This window comes from Dendrobates tinctorius, unplaced genomic scaffold (genome assembly GCF_039654945.1).
Source record: "Dendrobates tinctorius isolate UK_male_01 unplaced genomic scaffold, ASM3965494v1 ptg000086l, whole genome shotgun sequence".
NCBI lineage: Eukaryota > Metazoa > Chordata > Amphibia > Anura > Dendrobatidae > Dendrobates > Dendrobates tinctorius.
This window is the reverse complement of record NW_027361754.1, coordinates 30,397,208-30,411,838: the sequence shown is the minus strand read 5'-3', so window position 1 is coordinate 30,411,838 and position 14,631 is coordinate 30,397,208. Positions and strand designations below refer to the sequence as shown.

At 48.9% G+C, this 14,631-nt stretch overlaps 1 protein-coding gene across 2 annotated transcripts in view; it reads right to left on the bottom strand.

The window, feature by feature from the left end:
• KMT2A (lysine methyltransferase 2A) overlaps window positions 1-14,631 on the bottom strand; it is a 165,863-nt gene that overhangs the window by 82,152 nt on the left and 69,080 nt on the right. For both annotated transcript variants that reach the window (XM_073585273.1, XM_073585272.1), the window contains exons 14-26: window positions 13,445-13,558; window positions 12,902-13,086; window positions 12,614-12,787; window positions 11,644-11,754; window positions 11,269-11,342; window positions 10,651-10,838; window positions 3,280-3,386; window positions 2,865-3,002; window positions 2,594-2,752; window positions 2,019-2,136; window positions 1,687-1,765; window positions 1,297-1,463; window positions 799-975 (exon numbers count right to left, since the gene is read on the bottom strand). In XM_073585273.1, coding sequence (XP_073441374.1) covers window positions 799-975; window positions 1,297-1,463; window positions 1,687-1,765; window positions 2,019-2,136; window positions 2,594-2,752; window positions 2,865-3,002; window positions 3,280-3,386; window positions 10,651-10,838; window positions 11,269-11,342; window positions 11,644-11,754; window positions 12,614-12,787; window positions 12,902-13,086; window positions 13,445-13,558 — 1,791 coding nt within the window. The remainder of the gene's footprint in view (window positions 1-798; window positions 976-1,296; window positions 1,464-1,686; window positions 1,766-2,018; window positions 2,137-2,593; window positions 2,753-2,864; window positions 3,003-3,279; window positions 3,387-10,650; window positions 10,839-11,268; window positions 11,343-11,643; window positions 11,755-12,613; window positions 12,788-12,901; window positions 13,087-13,444; window positions 13,559-14,631) is intronic.

Below are 14,631 nucleotides of genomic sequence, written 5' to 3'. Positions count from 1 at the left end.
AGGCTTGGTGGGCACAGATTCAGCAGCAGCAATGAGGGAGACTGAGGAGCAGTCAGGCTTGGTGGGTGGACATTCAGCAACAGGGCGAGGGACACTCTTGGTGGGTGGACATTCAGCAACAGGGAGAAGGGACACAGATGTCAGACTTGGTGGGCAGAGATTCAACAGCGAAGAGGGACACTAAGGAGCTGTCTGGCTTGGTGGGACGTTTCAGCAACAGCAATGAGGAGGGACATTGAGAACCTGTAAGGCTAGGTGGACAAAGGTTCATCAGCAGATAGGAAAGACAAAGACGAACTGTCTGGATAGGTGAATCAAGATTCACCAGCAGCAGTGAGGAGAGACACTGAGGAGCTGTCAATCAGGGTAGGTAGGTGGAGATTGAATTAAAATTGCCTGAAGGATTATATCGCCATTCTGCCATGGATTTTCACAGCAAATACACCAGTCTCATCAGGTTTATGATGTATTTCATAAAGCGTGGAGGTATTATGAAATCTAGTTACAGTTCAGATTTAAACAACAATGCGAGCTACCATCTATTGACAGAATAGGAGATAACTTGCGAAATGGTGGGAGGTTCAACTGCTGAGACCCCCACTGATTCAGATAACAGAGCTCTGAAATGTCCTTTAGAATGGAGTAACATCCGCACGTGTGACTATTCTATTCATTACCTATAGGACTGTTAGAGATAGCCGAGTACCGTGCTTTGTTATACTGTGGAGGACCATACACAATGAATGCAGCAGAGGTGAATAAGTGCCTCATAACTTTGTCATGTATCACGTCCAATACCTGCAGATGGAAGTGGACGAGGACCAGGAAAACGCTGATTAGAGGAGTATCTGTGAGATCGGATCCTACCCACACCAGAGTGTCGGGAAGAGGTCCAGGTGCTGGAAGCTGAAGAGAAAGGTTCTGGGGAAGGGAGACCGACAGTATCAACAGGATTTACTTTGTGTGTGCTTGGCTCTAAAAATGAGAAAAGAAAAAGTCGATTTTTTTAATGAGTGAACTCAGTCCGTGACCTCCCACCAACAAAACCCAGATACAAAAGGTAGAATAAGAGGATACAAGGGTGTAAAGAGGGGACCATGCTGCTGCCGTGCACACCTAAAGATCACGCAATAGTTGTCTCTATGTTTATCGCCCCGCTGACTCACTCAAGAAATAAATCTATCAATGTGCTATTGCACTACCGAGCTCATATCTGAAGCTGTCAGATTTCCTTTTATTGAGACAGAGTGTTGTTATATATTTAATCGCTCTTTGTTTTCTGCCTCAGGGTCTTACCCTGCATTTCATCGCGTGGAGGACTATGCGCGATGGTGCAGTTTTTTTCGTGGTGCACGGTGCTGTTGATATCCTTTTCGGCAGGAGGGGGCCGACACTCCAGGATTTTACACGTATAAACACAACGTTTCCGGGCGTCTGTAGTACTCCAGTACACTCGAGAACATCTGCTCGGAGGAAGTGGGGACAAAATAAATTACTGGAAGCAACAGATGTGCAGAGCGCAGCAGCCTGGGATCATCGTTAATGATTCTAGACGGCCATTTTTGGACCACGATGATTTATACATATTGATTTTTGATATGATCCAGGTCAAGGGCAAGCTCCACTGCAATGCTGTAAACCACTTTACAAGATAGGGAAAAAAAAACGTTATAAAATGACACCTACTGATAACCGACAGGGAAAAGTTTCTCCTCGCAGTCGGATAAGTCACTCAGAATACCGAGGCAATCGATAGTCATGGAGCCTGTACGGATAAAAAAACGACAGAAAACTGGAATCATGAATACAAACTGAGGAAATGAAGCCACTCAAAATCCCGAGTTACCAATATATTGTTGATTATTTATTTTACTAGCTTATATAGTGCCATCATATTCTGCAGTGCTGCACAGACATCACTGTGCCCGCTGGGGATCAATCTACATTTCAGCTAGTTTTTATTGAGTTTTTTTGCAAAATAATAAATAATACAAAATCAAAGATTTCTGAACACTCACCTATCATCATATGAATGTTGTCCGACTCCAGACCATTCAAAAATTTCCTGCGCAAGTTAATCCCTTCGAAGTCGACAACCACTCGCCTGAAAACCTCAAAGTTGTTATCAGACACAACCTGTAAAGAAGAAGTGTCTGAATTAATGAGTAATTAGATATTAAACATTTTTTTTGGACAGTTATGATGATCAATGAGTGGAACAGGCTGCCATAGTGAGTTCTCCTTCAATGGGAGTCTTCAAACAGAGCCTGGACAGACATCAGTCTGGGATGATTTGGCGAATCCTGCTTTGAGCAGGGGGTTGGACCAGATGACCCAGGAGGTCCCTTCCAACTCTACCATTCTATAATTCTACAATACCTTGTATTTCACATTGCTGGATTTTTAACACTGAGTTACCCGTTTTCTTTTCTGCATTTAATGTCTGAATTGTGTGGGGAGGTCCGAGTTTTATACAAACATTAAAATGCATCCGGAAGCGGCCTCGCACACAGTTAAAGGGAGGTCCCAACGTAGAGAAACTATCCAAACCCCATACATGGGTGTAATACTTTATACACGTGGCCGTACGCACCTCCCCTTTAATCAAATCTCTGTGTTTCTGGCAGTACACTTTCTTATCCTCCAAAAACACGCAATTCTTAATCCTCGAGCACATGAAGTGGTAATTGCTGGTGCAGGATGACAAGCAGCAGCCGACAGTGGCACCGAGCTTCTGGCAATGTTCACACCTCTGGAGTGTAACACAAAAAAAAGAATAATTATTATCGGGTCCTTTGAGCGACAGGGAGGACACCATGGAGGTGGAGGCATATCGAGCTTCCCTCTCCTCTTTGTAACCTTACCAGTTGCTTTCCCCTGATCACTGCCATGTGGACATTTTTAAGGGAACCGTCATCATCCTCAAACACCTCCGCAGACCATAAGGCACAGTTTATGTGTGCCCACTCATCCTGACCAATGTACAAAAGACGCCCAGCATCCTGTAAGGAGGAAAAGAGAAGAGAATTTCTGATTAGAGTCGGTGTAAATCAAATTTCAGGATCCAGTCCGGTAAATCTGTGGCCGCCGGATGGGAAGCCCCGCCACCTGTGGCTCTTCTTTTGATCATCTGGCCAGGAATGATGACACAAGAGCATCTCACCGCCATTGATGACTAGTGCAACTAATCAAAAGAGGAGCCATAGATCCCATCAGGTAACAGGGGGTATACTGGCCAAGTTCAAATACAGAATGGAAACCTTACACCAGGCCACTTACACTGGCATTGTCATCCCCATACTTGAGGCACAGGGCGCACTGACGATTGTCTTCCACACCAGGCGGAGGAGGCAGATCTGCGTTCTCATCCCTGCTGTGATCTAATACTATTGGAAAAAAGCATATTTATGAAAACGGTCTCATAAAAGGTCAAATCAAGTCAGAACCATCAACTAAGTTTGTGTAAACTCGAACACAAGGTCCCTAAAATTGGATGCAGCACCTTTACAAAATCTGCAATACTACAGAAACAACCCGTGGATGAGTATAGTGTGCTTTTTTAAAGAAAGTAGCTAAGTTTTAGGCTACGTTCACAGGAAGCGGAACTCTCGCGGAAATTACCGCGAGAATTCCATTCCGCGGGAAAATCGCATTTTAAATTCCCACGATTTTCCCGCGGAAAAACTAGCATTTTGCAAGCGTTATTAGCTTGCAGAATTGCTAGCGTTTTCCAAGCGATCTGTTGCATCGCTTGAAGAACTGATTGAACTGATAGTGTTTGACGAGTGTGACCAACTTTTTACTATTGAGGCTGCCTATGCGGCGTCAATAGTAAAAGATAGGATGTAAAAAATAATAATAAAAAAAAAATATTGTTATTCTCACCTTCCGACTTCTCTCCACGCTCCCGGTCCCAGTAATCCTTTGTGAGAATTACCGCGATGACGTCCGTTCACGCGGGATCGCGACGTCTCGCGGTCATTCGCGATGACGTTGCGCGAATGACCGCGAGACTTCGCGATCCCGCGAGAACGGACGTCATCGCTCGCAAAGGATGACCGGGAGCGTGGAGAGAGGCGGGAAGGCTGTGCAGGACGTCGGAAGGTGAGAATAAGGAGATTTATGTGTACTCACCGTAAAATCTTTCTCTTAGCCTTTAATTGGGGGACACAGAACCGAGGGTGTTATGCTGCTGTCCACTAAGAGGCAACACTAAGCATAATCTGAAAAAGATTAACTTTAGCTCCTCCTCTGCAGTATACACCCCTGGATGGCAGCAGCCTTCTCCAGTTTTGTGCAAAAGCATTAGGAGGAATATACCAGAAACATAACCATGCCTGTAAAAAGAGGCTACTATAAACAGGCTCAAACAACAATATGAGAACCCAACCGTAACAACCGCCCGCAAGGGCAACAGGGTGGGAGCTGTGTCCCGCAATTAAAGGCTAAGAGAAAGAGATTTTACGGTGAGTACACAAAAATCTCCTTTACTCTGTCGCCTTATTGGGGGACACAGAACCGTGGGACATCCCAAAGCAGTCCCTGGGTGGGAAGCAGTGGACGAATATTGTGCTGACAGTCCCCTAGACTTGGGGTACTGCCGCCTGCAGGACCCGTCTACCCAGGCTCGCATCCGCTGAGGACTGGGTATGCACTCTGTAGTGTTTTGTAAATGTGTGCAGGCTAGTCCAAGTGGCTGACTTACACACCTGAAGTGCCGAGGCTTGATGCCGAATGGCCCAAGAGGCCCCTACCTCCCGCGTAGAGTGTGCCGTGATACCGGCCGGAAGGGGAGAATTGTTGAGGCGGTAAGCCTCTTGAATGGTGGACTTGATCCACCTAGCAAGGGTGGCTTTTGAAGCCGGTAGGCCCTTGCGAACGCCTTCTGGAAGAAGGAAAAGTGAATCAGACTTCCGGAAGGGAGCAGTCCTAGACACGTAAATACGTAATGCCCTGACAAGGTCAAGCGTATGCAGAGCCTTCTCTACCCTATGAACGGGAGGCGGGCAAAGAGACGGTAGTGATATTTCCTCATTGAGGTGGAAGCTGGACACGACCTTCGGAAGGAAGGATGGTACTGTACGGAGAACCACCTTGTCCTGATGAAAAACCAGGAAGGGTTGTCTGCAGGAAAGAGCTGAAAGCTCAGACACCCTGCGTAGCGAGGTGATTGCCACCAGGAAAACCACTTTCTGTGATAGAAAGCGGAGTGAGACCACCCTAGGGGGTTCAAAAGGAGGTGACTGTAGTGCTGTCAAGACCAGGTTGAGGTCCCACGTCTCCAACGGACGTCTGTAGGGAGGAACCAATCGGGAAACCCCTTGGAGAAAAGTCTTCACTTGCGGCTTGTTAGCAATACGCCCCTGGAAGAGCACTCTAAGCGCTGACACCTGGCTCTTCAGCGAGCCCAGGGATAGCCCGGCGTCCAGGCCTGACTGAAGGAAACCGAGGACCTTTGGAAGAGAATAGGGAAGTGGGATCCGCCCACGAGATTCGCACCATGTGAAGAAAACCTTCCAGGTACGATAGTAAATCCTGGCTGAAGTTGGCTTTCGAGCCTTGATCATGGTTTTAACAACGTCCGGTGAAAAACCTGCTTGGGTCAAAACCCAGGTCTCAATGGCCACGCCGTCAAATTGAGAGCCCGAGTTCTGGTGGAAGAACGGGCCTTGTGACAGGAGGTCGGGACGTGTGGGGAGACGCCAGGGAGCGTCTGCTGTGAGTTGCACGACGTCGGCGTACCATGTACGCCTGGGCCAGTCTGGAGCGATCAGAATGGTGGGAACACCCTCTTGTTTGATCTTTCTCAGGACTCTGGAGATCAGGGGGAGGGGTGGAAAAATGTACAGAAGCTGGAACTGGGTCCAGTCCTGAACCAGGGCATCTGCTCCGAGCGACCGCGGATCGCACGTCCTGGCCATGAAATTGGGAACCTTGGCATTGAGATGGGATGCCATCAGATCCACGTCCGGAGTCCCCCAACGATGACAGATCTGACAGAAGACTTCGGGATGGAGAGACCACTCCCCCGAGTCCATTCCTTGTCGGCTGAGATAGTCGGCTTCCCAGTTGTCCACACCCGGAATGTGGACCGCGGAGAGTACCGACCTTGCAGCCTCCACCCATTGTAGGATACGTGTTACTTCGGTCATCGCCTGGATGCTGCGGGTGCCGCCTTGATGGTTCACGTATGCCACTGCCGTGGCATTGTCCGACTGTACTCTGATATGAGAGTCTGCTAGCAAGTGATGGAAGGCTTTAAACGCCAGGAAGATGGCCCGAATTTCCAGGATGTTGATGGGCATGGTCGATTCCCTTGGTGACCTCCTGCCTTGCGCTCTGCGATGTAGGTGCACCGTGCCCCAACCCGTCAGGCTTGCATCGGTGGTCAAAACCTTCCAATGACCTGAGAGAAAGGATTTTCCCCTTGCAAGCGAGGCTGGCTTGAGCAACCAGTGCAGGGACCTCCTGGTTTTCGATGATAACCGGAACTCCCTGTCGAGGGAGAACGGATTCCTGTCCCAGGACTTGAGGATGGCCAGTTGAAGGGGTCCGAGGTGAAACTGGGCAAATGGTACCGCCTCCATTGCTGCTGCCATCCTGCCAAGTACTCTCGGCATACCGGAGAGATCTGGGGGACTTGGAGGAGTGTGTGAACTCCCAGACGGAGAGCCAGTGCCTTGTCCCTGGGGAGGATCACCAGACTCTTGGAGGTGTCTAATAGCATCCCCAGGAAGGTCAGAGACTGACTCGGGGTAGTCGAGGACTTCTGTAAATTGACTAACCATCCCAGGCGCCTCAGAGTGTCGATCGTGATCGAGACGCTGACCTCGCAGTCCTTGAGGGTGGGGGCCTTGATGAGAAGGTCGTCCAGGTATGGAACGACTACTATGCCTCTGGAGTGCAGAACGTCCATGGTAGCTGCCATGACCTTTGTAAATGTTCTGGGAGCCGTGGCGAGACCGAACGGGAGGGCCACAAACTGGTAATGGTCTTGGTTGATTGCGAATCTGAGAAACCTCTGATGGGCGGGAGCAATCGGTATATGCAGGTATGCATCCTGTATGTCTATGGAGGCGAGATATTCTCCTTTTTCCATGGACGCAACGATTGACCGGGAGGGATTCCATGCGGAAGTGACGAACTCGAACATACTTGTTGAGTTGCTTGAGGTCTAGTATGGGTCGGACGCTGCCTCCCTTCTTGGGCACCACGAACAGGTTGGAGTAGAACCCTCGGAAGCGCTCTTCTGCTGGGACTGGCACTATGACTCCTGCTTGCAGGAGGGAAGAACCGCTTGACGGAAGGCCTGAGCTTTGAGCGGGGATTTTGGAGGGACAGAGGGAAAAAACCTGTGCGGTGGGCTGGTAGTAAACTCGATTTTGTTTCCTGAAGACACTATTTCCTTGACCCACTTGTCTTCTGTAATAGGCAGCCAGACCTGCTGAAAGAGTAGCAGTCGTCCGCCTACAAGTGGGGTGTCTTCCAGAGGGCATGAGTCAAGATGAGGGAAAAGTCTGAGGTTTTCCTCCTTTAGATTTTGCCTGGCTTGCCTTTGACTGCCAGTTCCTGTCCGGCCTCTGTGCCGCACGTGTGTTTTCCCTGCGGGGGGAACGATTACGGTTTTGTGCTGGGCGTGAGACGGACCAGCCTGAAGAATTCCGAAAGGATCGGAAACGAGATTGATTACGTCTTTTAAACTTGCGTTTTGGTCTTAGTTGAGGGAGGGAAGTACTTTTGCCCCCGGTAGCATTGGATATCGTTGTATCCAGCTTTTCACCGAAAAGACGGCCACTGAAGTACGGGAGATTTATTAGGGACTTTTTTGAGGCCGCATCCGCTTTCCATTCTCTTAGCCAGAGAATACGCCGGATTGTGATGGCGTTTGATGCTATTCCCACTATCCCTCTTGCAGAGTCCAACGCTGCATGGACCATGTAATCTGCCACTACTGCAATTTGCACCGCCTGGTCCGCCAGCTGAGGATTTGAAGCTTGAAGGCCCTTTTGCAATAGATCAGCCCAGGCCATGATGGCCTTGGCTGCCCAAACTGAAGCAAATGCGGGAGCCAGAGAGGCACCTGCCGCTTCAAAGATTGAACGAGCCATGCGTTCTACTTGTCTGTCTGCTGTGTCCTTGAGGGTTGAACTGTCCGGCAGCGAGAGAAGCGTTTGTGCTGCTAGTCTAGACACTGGAGGGTCCACTTCAGGCGGATCTGTCCAATCCTTGGTGTCCTTCTGTGGAAAGGGGTACCTTGCTTCCAAATACTTGCGATTGGCGAATTTTTTCTCAGGCTGCGAAAAATGCTTAGAAAGGATTTTTTGAAATTCCGGGTGATTAGGGAAGACCTTCGATGGTTTCTGAACACTTTCAAAGGAAATCTTGTGTTCTGGTGCTTCCGGGGTTGGATCTGAAATGTCCAGCACCCGAAGGATGGAAGAGACGATATCCTCAACTATTGCAGTATTGCTAGGGGGACAAGGGAGCAAAGCATTCTCTGTTTCGTTATCTGAATTGGAGTCACATATGCCCTCTGAGTCTTGCGCATCGCTAAGGAGCTCCCTAGCGGGCGAACTAGAGCGGAGGTTTCCCGTGGTCTGGGATCGTTGTGGCGATCCGCATTGTCCTTCTCTATCAGGGGACGGCCTCGGTGACCTGAGGCCACTGTGTCTTTCCCTGGAGGGGGAAGACCTATTGCTATGTGAGGACGCAGATGAACGCGACCTGTGGGTCCGCTTACGCCTCGAACTGTCGGAAGCGCCCTGATCATGAGACCGGACGTCCCTTTGCTGGGTAACGTTCATAGCCGAGACATGACCCTGCAGAGCCTGCAGTAATGTGGAGGTCAGGTTATCTATAGACTGTGTCATAGACTGCGACATCTGAGTCGCCCATTCCGGCGCAGTAGCGGTCGCAGAAGCGTTGGTAGGGACTTCTTGGGGTTCTGATCCTGTTTTTTGGGTACAATCCCGGCAGTGCGGATACGTGCTGCCGCTGGGGAGAGTGGCCTTGCAGGCTGTGCAGACTGCATAAAAGCAGTCTTGCCTGGTTCTTTTCCTTGAGCCCGACATAGTACCTAGGCTGATTAGTGGAGGCCCTACAGGGGTATCTACGCAGAGGAAAGGAGTAGGACAGCGCTATAGGTCATAGGAATTCACAGCTGAGTACAAAGAACCAAGCTGTGATCTTACCCCACCGGTGCTCCCCCTTAGGTCCAGCGCTGATAAGTCCCACGTCCTGTGCCCCCCAGAGACTGCTGTGCTGCCTTCCTCCAGGTGCAGCAAGATGGCCACCGAATTCTGAGGTGGAGAGGGAAGGGGGCGGAGAGCTGGAAAAGGGCGCGCTGAGCCATGTAAAAGCGCGCCCTTCCTGCCTCGATCCGCCCCTTCTATGACACTACAGTGTCATTTTCGTCATCTGGGGGGCGGGAATGGGGCGGCGACTTCGGCCTAAATTTGAGGTCTCCTGCCCAGCAGAGCTCCAGGACGGCGCGGTCGTCCAGGGGGGGTCGGATTTAAACCAGACCCTCCCAGCATGAAAGGAAGGCTGGCGGTGGGGCCATGCGCGTGACTGGGGCCCTGTAGAGGGTCCCTTGGGGCGCCATGTAGCTACTGCTGCTGCAGAGACCGGGGCGCAGGGAACCCGGTCTCTGATAAGTGCAGGCCTCTCTGCACCTCCCCCGGTCCCAAAAGGAGCCCACAGGTGGACTGGGGTCCCTGGTGCCTGGTACAGGCCCTACCTGCGGTGTCTCAACCAGAGGGGGATTAGGGAGGGTGCTGCCATCAGCGTCAGGGGGCTTCATCGTCGCCTCGACCTCGACCCAGAGCCGAACGGAACTGAGGAAGGAGGGGGGTCTCGACCTCGAACCAGTACCCGAGGGACTGGTGAGGGAGCGACATGGGGAATAGCCACCTCGACCTCAACCGGGTACCCCTAATGGGGGACCGAGGAGGGAGCCATGCCGGGAGTCTCACTGGAGACCCGCTTTTCTTCATCTGTAGTCCTTTGGAAAAAAATCCAGGAAAAAGACGGAGTAAAAAAAAAAAAAAAAATCTTAGGTGTGCCTCCTGCGACACTAAGCAAAAACTGGAGAAAGCTGACGCCGTCCACGGGGGTATACTGCAGAGGAGGAGCCAAAGTTAATCTTTTTCAGATTATGCATAGTGTCGCCTCCTAGTGGACAGCAGCATAACACCCACGGTTCTGTGTTCCCCAATAAGGCGACAGAGTAAACAATATTTTTTGTTTTAAATTCTATTTTTTACAGGGATATGGTACCCAAAGCCCGGAGGACAGTCTCCTCTACACTGGACCGTGGGTACCATCCGCAAATGTTCTGCTTACTTTTGGGTGCGGGATCGCCACGATTCCGCTAAATTAATGAGCATGCTGCGTTTTTTACCGCGAAGCGATTCCGCCGCGGTAAAAACCGCAGCATTAGCACAGAATTGCGGAATCCCATAGGAATGCATGGGATGCTTATTTTTCACGGCAAAATCACGCGGTTAAAACTGCCGCGAAAACGCAAAAAAAACGCCATGTGTGAACATAGCCTTATAATCCTGGACAACCCCTTTAAAATTCCAAATTCTAAGACTTTTTTTTTTTTTTTAATTCTCTGATCTTCATGAGTCTACTGCTTTTACAAACCTGTTGATGGTGTAGTTGACTGTGCGGGAGGTGGGGACTCGGGGTCACCCGGAGATTTGGGTTTTGGAGCTGGTATGATCTTCTTCACTAGTGGAGGCTGGACCGCCAGGCTATTCTCCCTCTCCTGCCACTGGGCGTAATTGTGGTCTAGCGATGGTGGCAAAACGGCATTTGGTAACACGCTGCTACTGCATGACAAAATAAAAAGCATTTTACCTTACTGTGAATTATATTACTACATGATATTAAAAGGGTTTTCAGGAAAGTTGTGTCTCCAGATGCAGATTTGTTTTAACTAATGTCCTTTACTTATCCTCCCCAGGTCCAGTGCCGAATCTCCGCTGCAGGCCTGGCTTCTGTTACTGTGCTGATGGCATGTTCACAGTGCTGCAGCCATGCTCTGCCCAATTAGATGGCACGAGTCACTGATGAGCTGCTACCCTGTCAACTGGATGTCAGCACTGGAACCGGGGAAGGTGAGTATAGTGGTCTGCATTTTTTTTTTTTTAAACAAACTGCAGCTGGGAGTCAGGCATTTCTAAAACCAGAGCACCCCATTCATTTATTACAGTGTTTGGCCCACGAAATGTGTAAGAATACGCAAACAAAAAAACTTACTTGTTTGCTACTTTATTTGGTTCCCAAAATCTGGACTTCTTTACGCTGAACCACGGAAAAACACGCTCCATTTGCTAGAAAACAAGATATGTAAATGTTCAACTGGTTAGGCTTGTGAGGGCTCCATAAATTCAGCCGCGGTCAAGTTGACAGTCGACCACAAGAGAAATTACAATATGCAATCACTACAGGAAAGGATATTTTTAAGCGTTAGCCCTCCACAGCCAGCACTCCCAGCGCCAACCCTCCCAGGACAATCACTCCACTATGATTTTAGGATGAAGGAGCTTCCAAAAATGAAACATGCCCAGAGATAACCCAAGGCGGCACAGCCACACATCTCCACTGCCTTCTATCGTACTACAATGTTCTTACTTTTGTGAAGAAGGATTTCACCATGCTGTTGGCTTTCTTCAGCTCCGGCTGACCCCCATCTGTATTCATTGCTGCTTGGATGATCCTGACAATGTCATCACTCATCTCCAACTGCAAAGAAGGAAATGGCTTAGATCAACTTACTAATAATTTCTGCAGAAAAAAGGAGAGAGACAAGTATGAGAGTAATGAAAGGTAGCAAGCGATAAAATGGGTTCTTGTCAAGTTTCATCCCACTATGGACATTATTTTTTATTAAGCTGTATCTGCTTCTCTATGCAAACAATGCAGGCAAACAACCGGGGGAGCTTTCCTCCCGGAGGTCCACCATACTGAATTCTTAAAAATTAAAAATAAAGGAGAAATAACGAAATATCTTAGAGCCAGACACTGAGGAACAGTTAGAGCCCACCCACGGAGTTTAGACCCGATGATGGTATCCACCTCCTGTGATGAAAAAGGGGAGGAATTCTGCGGCGACTTCTCAATGACCATGGTGGGGTGGGGATGCATGGAGGTAAGCCGCATACAAAAGCCCAAGGGGGGAGCCACAAAAGTGATGCAAAACTTTGATGGCTTCGCTCGTGATCTGGAGACAGTAACCTCTGCTGGTGTGAATGTGTTGGTGGCCAGAGGAATCCAAGCAAGGAAGAAAGGAGAGGGCTCTCGACAGGAAACATAATGAGATAGGGGTTAGTCACCCCATAAGGAGGATGGGAGAAAAGAGGGGGAAAAAAAACAAGAGGTAGAGGCCGGGATACCAAGAACATGGAGGTGTTGGAGGAAGATTGGAGAAAGGAGCCGGGAAAAGAGGGAGCACCAAATCCTATGAAGATTCAAGTCAAACATGTCCAAGACATTCAACGCTGGTCTTCACCCTTCTGTGGGCCAATGTGGGTTTGTATGTTAACTGAATAGTTTAAGTAGAACTATTGGCATCACCAGAAGGTGCAGATATCTCGCAACTTACCACAGAAGTGTACTTCCCGAAATCCATCTTCTTCTTCACCCCGTCGAGGTCAGCAGGGGGCTGCTCATCCTGCTTGCCAACCTGAATTAGAACAGGAGGATCAGGTCCCTCAGGAGAGCTTCGGGAAGGCATGTTCTCTTCCGACTCTGGATTTAAGTCAGGAGGTTTTGCTGACTGTGTACCAGAAAAAAAAGTGACAAACCACTTCAAGCATGAATGTATATAGACGACGCACTTCTATACAGATAGCAAGGACCCTTCTCATAGAGATGATGGTGCCGTATTCACCTGTCTGTACCGCACAAGGTGGCTAGAGGTGCGAGAGTTCAGCAGAGCCGTCAGGACATATTTTAGAGACGCCTGTAACTCGTTGGTCAGCGCCAACCTCCACTCGGCGGGGTGGTGATCTGTGCAATTTATGCACATGTAAGCCACGCTCTCCGGCAGATTGGAAAGGATCTCGTACATTTCGTCTGAAAGAAATACAACATGAACGTTACAGCACAATGGCGGGGCAACAGGAGATGCAAAATAGCAGAAAACGTGACAGCAGTAACATAACGCCATAAATATGTTATAAATGCACGACACTGGAGAACTTTGCTAAAAGTTACATTGGTAAAGGTCTGAGCAATGAAAAATCTAACATCAGAGTCACATGCAAATGAATTTAGAAGGGAACTGGGGTGTGTCATGATTGCCTTTTCCAAGCATTTTGACACACCCCTAATGCACTTCCATTCTGATTTGCATATGACTTCTACACCAGATTTCTTCTACGTCGGCGCGCTTTGACCTAACACTGTAACTTGTGATACGTCTTGCACTTACCCGTCAGGCTCTCACATTTTGAATGGACCCATCGATCACACTTTCCGCACTGCATCATCTTACTCTCATAATCGTCATCGTCATAGCACTTATTACACAGGGGGCAGAAGTTCCCTAAAAGCCAAGAAATATTAGCATCTTCAGTCCACACCATTTTCAGCGGCTAAACACGGAACTGAACGCAAGCAGATGGACTCTGCACTCGCTCATCAGATAAAACCATACACATACAGTACAGACCAAAAGTTTGGACACATCTTCTCATTCAAAGAGTTTTCTTTATTTTCATGACTATGAAAATTGTAGATTCATTCTGAAGGCATCAAAACTATGAATTAACACATGTGGAATTATATAATTAACAAAAAAGTGTGAAACAACTGAAAATATGTCTTATATTCTAGGTTCTTCAAAGTAGCCACCTTTTGCTTTGATTACTGCCTTGCACACTCTTGGCATTCTCTTGATGAGCTTCAAGAGGTGGTCACCGGAAATGGTCTTCCAACAGTCTTGATGGAGTTCCCAGAGATGCTTAGCACTTGTTGACCCTTTTGCCTTCACTCTGTGGTCCAGCTCACCCCAAACCATCTCGATTGGGTTCAGGTCTGGTGACTGTGGAGGCCAGGTCATCTGGCGTAGCACCCCATCACTCTCCTTCTTGGTCAAATAGCCCTTACACAGCCTGGAGGTGTGTTTGGGGGTCATTGTCCTGTTGAAAAATAAATGATGGTCCAACTAAACGCAAACCGGATGGAATAGCATGCCGCTGCAAGATGCTGTGGTAGCCATGCTGGTTCAGTATGCCTTCAATTTTGAATAAATCCCCAACAGTGTCACCAGCAAGGCACCCTCACACCATCACACCTCCTCCTCCATGCTTCACGGTGGGAACCAGGCAAGTAGAGTCCATCCGTTCACCTTTTCTGCGTCATAGAATCATAGAATCGTAGAGTTGGAAGGGACCTCCTGGGCCATCTGGTCCAACCCCCTGCTCAAAGCAGGATTCGATAAATCATCCCAGTCAGATGTCTGTCCAGCCTCTGTTTGAAGACTTCCATTGAAGGAGAACTCACCACTTCTCGTGGCAGCCTGTTCCTCTTCATTGATCACTCTGTCAAAAAGTTTTTTCTAATATCTAATCTGTGTCTCCTCCCATTCAGTTTCATCCCATTGCTTCTAGTCTTTCC